The sequence below is a fragment of the Stegastes partitus genome, unplaced genomic scaffold, assembly GCF_000690725.1.
Source record: "Stegastes partitus isolate 25-593 unplaced genomic scaffold, Stegastes_partitus-1.0.2 Scaffold1371, whole genome shotgun sequence".
NCBI classification, from domain to species: Eukaryota; Metazoa; Chordata; class Actinopteri; family Pomacentridae; genus Stegastes; species Stegastes partitus.
Genome location: NW_007579102.1, coordinates 84,798 through 90,155, shown reverse-complemented (window position 1 = coordinate 90,155; position 5,358 = coordinate 84,798). Strand labels below are relative to the sequence as shown.

The following is a 5,358-nucleotide window of genomic DNA, read 5'->3' as shown; positions in this document are numbered from 1 at the left end:
CACAGTCCTACTACAGCACTACTGATAGAGTACTGCTACTCTGCTGATCGATCAAAGAGATCAATAATTGTGAAATCAGAATGTCGGTGTCAGAACCTTTATTTCTGTTTGACAGAACTTTCCAACATCGATGCTGCTGTGGTTCAGCTGAAGAGCGGCTGTCCTCTGATCCGGCTGCTGGTTCCGTTCCCTCCTGATGCCAGGCAGCAGATGAATGTGTGTGAAGGAGGAACGTGAAGCAAGGCAGGAAGGAGCTGTAGGTGCCGACCATTTATTCCTCGGTGCTGTGATGTGTAACCGATCAGATGGATCGCTGTGGGCGGGGCATAACAGAGACCATTTGCTTTGAATTACCTCAATTAGATCAGCTGGTTCTAGTTCTGACCTGATTCTGCTGGAGTTTGGTGATACTGTGGGTCAGAGGCAGCACCTCTTTGCTTCTGCTATAATCAATACTATTGATCATTTCTGACTGTGCTGCTAAAGCGCAGAACCACTTTCTCCAACAGCAACAGTCTGCAAATAACTCATTGCTTCTGTTTTCAGATCTAAAAAGACCTACGAGCCTCAGAAATGATGGACAAAGTCCATCCCAGTGCAGCAGGCTGTTTGGTGATAGTATAGTTCCCACATGTTCCTTAAACGCCTCACTAGTCTCCACCAGTTCTTGCAGCTGCTCAAACAGCTGAGAGACCAAACATTAGTTTGAAGGAGTTGTGACGTCACAATTACCTGAAACCAGGTGAGTTTAGTTCCTCTCTGGAGCTCTGTGAGCCGACGAAACACTGAACTGAACTTAGGCTGAAACAGACTGAAACATGTTCAAAGCAGACGATCAATACCTGCTGATATTTGAGCAGAGGCTCCGACAGAAACAAGCGAGGAACCTTTACCTGATGTTTGGTTCCCTCCTGCTGTGACTGTCGACCTCCTGCAGCTCAAACCAAATCTGAAAGTATTCGAGTGTAGAAACCTGCAGCCACGACTGAAACAGAAACATGCCTACGTGTTGTTACGGTCGCATTATAATATGAAACATTCAACTGCTGCAGGTGACCACAGATCAATACATGGATCAATACATTGATCAGTACAATTGATCAATACATTGACCAATACCACCGATCAATACCATGATCAATACATTAATCAATAACATGATCAATACGTTGATCAATATACTGATCAATACCATAATGACTACACTGTTCAGTAAAACCAGTCAATGCATTGATCAATATATTGATCAATACCACGATTAATACCACAATCAATACACTGATCAATACACTGTTGCAGGAGAAACTTAGCAGATTCACCAACAGCAGCTCATCCACATGGATCTCAGGCAGCATCACTGATGAGCACTAAGATGATCAATAATTTGTTGATCAGCTCATACGAGGCCATCATCAAAAGACTGGAGTCACAAATGACAGATCAATACATTGTCATCAGATTGTTTTATGCTCGTGAACACGGATATGAGCCTCAGCTGTATTGCACTGTGATCAATCAAATCAAAACTACTGCAGTTAACGATCAATTTCATTATCGATCGATTAAAAAAACCTACGTTGTGTTTTCTGAGCAAAGTCTGACTTAATTTTTATCTTCTGCAGACACAAAATTGAAGCTGCAAAACGAATAAACACCAGCTACAAAGGTGATCAAATGAGTATCCGATCAATTAGCTGATCGATAAAGTGAAGGGAGCAGGTACAGTGAAAACATGGAGTTCACAGTCAGACAAAAACACGAACTCAAGATGGATCAAGACTTTATAAAGAAAACAGAATCACTGTTTAGAATGAAACTGAGACAATCGATCATCAAAGTCCTGACTGATCAATGCAGCGTTACGGTTTCCATTTTACGAACACGCTCCAGTCCTCCGACCAGTAGGTGTCTCTACAACTGGATGAATCCTGAGTAGAATCCATCCACCGGCTCCACCTCGTCCTCTGCAGCAGCGCCGACTGCTCCGGCGGCGTGAACCTTCAGGTGCCCGTTGAGCGAGCGTCGCGCCTGAAAGCTTTTCCCGCAGACGCGGCAGCCATATGGTTTCTCACCAGTGTGGATAAGCATGTGTCTCTTCAGGTCCACGTCCTGCATGAAGCCTTTCCCGCACACCTGGCACAGGTAACGTCGCTCCTTGTTGTGAAAGCGGACGTGTGTGTCGAGCGTCTGTTTCTGTGTGAAGCCTTTCCCACAGAGGCTGCAGGAGAAAGCCCGCTCACCGGTGTGAATCTTCAGGTGTGTTTTCAGGTTGCCGCTCTGGTTGAAAGCCTTCCCACAGTAGCTGCAGGTGTAGGGTTTCTCACCTGTGTGGATCCGCAGGTGCATCAGCAGCGCTGAGTGACCCGGAAAGCACTTTCCACACGTGTCGCAGGTACTGCCAGTGTCACGGTGGGAGCGCAGGTGCACAGCAAGGCTGTCGGCTGATTCATACTGGTGTCCGCAAAGTCCGCAGCAGCGCTCAGCGTCCTGCAGGTGTGTCTCCACGTGTTTCACCAGGAAGCTCTTCCTGTCAAAGGCGACACCGCAAACCTTACAGCAGTACGATGGCGCCGGGCCGCGGTACCTCTTCGATTTGGGGATGACGTCCTTCCGATGAGTCACGATGTGCCGCCGCAGGCTGTGACGCTTGCTGAATTCCTGACCGCAGACACTACACGAATGCACCGCTGCACCACTGTGCTCCTCCATGTGGCGCTCCAGCGAGGTCATGTGACAGAAGGCTCGGCTGCATTCTTTGCATTTGAAGGGCTTCTCGGCGGCGTGCACACGCAGGTGCGATGTCAGGTTGCCCTTCTGGCTGAACTTCTTGCCACAGACGTGGCAGCTGTGTGGCTTCTCGCCGGTGTGCAGCCGCACGTGCAGCTCTTGTGCCAGAATGGAGTGGAAGGTTTTCCCGCAGAATGAGCATGTCTTGCTGTTCAGCTGGTGTTCCTGAATGTGAGCTCTCAGGTTGTTCTCCGAGTCCAAACAATCGCCGCAGTAGCCGCAGCGGTAGTCCGGGTTGTTGGCGCAGGCGTGCAGCACGTGTTTGAGCAGGAAGCCTTTTCCCTGCAGAGAGCGGCCACACACGTAGCAGCTGAACAGCTGAGCAGGACTCGAACGTTTCCGTTTGTTGGTGGCGAGCGGCGGCCGCCCTCTCTTCTTCCTCCTCTGAGAGCCGAGCGCCCGGTTCTGTTCGGCCCAGTCGCTGTCCGGGTCTCCGTCGCTGCTGCCGGACACCGGTGGCTGGTAAGATGGCGAGGGCGGCACGGACACATCGCTGACGTCCTGGTCGATCAGGTCTGCAGGGTCAAGCGGAGGATGGAGGTTCGGGTCACTCACCGACTGCAGAGACTCTAAGGGGACACAACACCTGATTAACATTGATCAATCAATAATCAATACAGGACCCAAAGATTCAACTTCAAAGAGGCTCTGCTCAGGCTCATATCAGCATGTGTGGTCAGAGCAAGTTCTAGCGAATGAAAGGATCATGTTTACCTCCAGAAAATAACAGGATCATCTTATAAACAACATTTATTCTGCCACAATACATGTCATGCGTCTAATTTAGAGTTCTGAGGCTCAGAAATGATGGAAAAAGTCCATTAAAGTGATCAATCTGGACCCTCCTCTGTGGACTTCAAGGACCTGGAGCTCTGGAACATTCACAGTCTGAAGGTAGAACTCTGGTCAGTAGATGAAGGTGCTGCAGAACCAGAACCAGGTGTTCTGAGGAGGTTTGTTCAGACTGAGTTGATTTCATATTGAACAAAGCAGGTGATTTACGGGCTGAACACAGAGATGCTGATCAGCCCATCAGCTTAAAGTTAATTAAAATGTCAGAATCATATCAAAGAACTTGAACATGTAGAGATCATTAAAAAAACAGCTGCTGTGGTCTGAGTTTCTGTGTAGCGCTGACACACACACACACACACACACACACACACTTGCAGATATACATGCGTATAATAAAATGTTCTTCAGTGAATGTTTTTTGGTTTCTTTCCTCTGTGACAGTAAACTGAAGATCTTTGGACTAAACCAGACGTTTGAGGCAACATTGACCTACGTGAAGATTCTCAGTCATACAGATCCTCGTTCTCCAGGTCCTGGTTCTTCTGGTTCTTCTGGTTGTTCTGGTTGTTCTGGTAGTTTAATGGTAGCAGCTGGACCTGCTTGAGTTCCTTGAAGATGTTCCACCTTCATCCAGGAGGCTTCATCAGCTCTGACTGACTAGTTGGGAGTTCCACATCCTGAAGGAGACGTTAACACCTGAGTTTGGGTTTTAATTGGGGGTTTGTTGCTCCTCCCCCTCGTCATGTGACTCGTTAGTGCTCCCCCTGACACAGTGGGGTTCGTTAGGGTCTCTGTGGCTCGGTGTGGATGTGGGTTCATCTTCCTGGGGAGAGATCTGAGGACTGAGCTGTAAACAGGTGATGCCTCAGACCTCCACCTCTGCTGAGGGAAGGTCTCTCCATAACCTGCATGTTCACTATTTAAAGACCTTTAAGAGACCAAACAACTGATCCATGTTTTCTACAAAGTGGTGATGTGTCAGGCAGGGCTTCGCTGTGAATCACCTCCCATCACTGCTGCAAAGGAACTTTCACTTGAGTTCACAGTTTTTATTGTAACAGCACTTCTACATAAAGCAACGTGCTTTTACCTGAATGCAGTGTCTATAAAGTAACGGTACTTTATAGAGTAACGGTGCTGGTACCTGAGTCCAGGTGTTGGTAGCTCCGCCCCTCTCTACCTGTCACCTCAGTGTCTCCCGGTGTGACTGCGCTCGGCTCCGCTCGGCTGTCTCCGGCGGCAGCTACCGGGGACTGACCTGCTCGGTGCAGCCGGACTTCGGGCTTCAGCACGGCATCGAGCAGCCTCCTCTGGCGGCAGATCTCCCGCTCCGACCGCTCCACTCGGTCTTCGTACTCCGCCACGGTTTCCTCCAACAGACCGACGATCTCCTCCGCAGCCGCCGTTAGCCGCTCGGTGAGCAGCGCTCTCAGCGCCGGGAGCTCCGCCGCTTCTTCTCCTTTTTCCAGCTGCAGCAGAAAGTCTTCGGCGGCGGCGCTGATCCGCTCATGGACCGACACCCGCAGCAGCCGCACGGCGCACATTCTGCGGCTTCTCCGCACTCGGAGGCTCCAGAACAAAGAGAGCCAGCGGGGAGGTAAACACTCCGAGTTCCGCGTCGACGACGAGAGCGAAGCGCAGAGACGAGAGCGGAGCGGTGAGAGAAGACAGCGACCCCTGCTGGAGGGAGGCGGCATCACAGCGGCAGGACAGGTGGAGCTCTGAGGACAGGTGGAGTTCTGAGGACAGGTGGAGCTCCGAGGACAGGTGGAGCTC

The 5,358-nt window shown here is 50.2% G+C and overlaps 1 protein-coding gene across 1 annotated transcript in view; it reads right to left on the bottom strand.

The window, feature by feature from the left end:
* LOC103370112 (uncharacterized) overlaps positions 1-5,326 on the bottom strand; it is a 14,104-nt gene extending 8,778 nt beyond the window's left edge. The window contains exons 1-2 of the mRNA XM_008299033.1: positions 4,727-5,326; positions 1,916-3,356 (exon numbers count right to left, since the gene is read on the bottom strand). Of these exons, the coding sequence (XP_008297255.1) occupies positions 1,916-3,356; positions 4,727-5,279 (1,994 nt within the window). The 5' untranslated portion in view covers positions 5,280-5,326. The remainder of the gene's footprint in view (positions 1-1,915; positions 3,357-4,726) is intronic.
* Between the last annotated feature and the right edge of the window lie 32 nt (positions 5,327-5,358).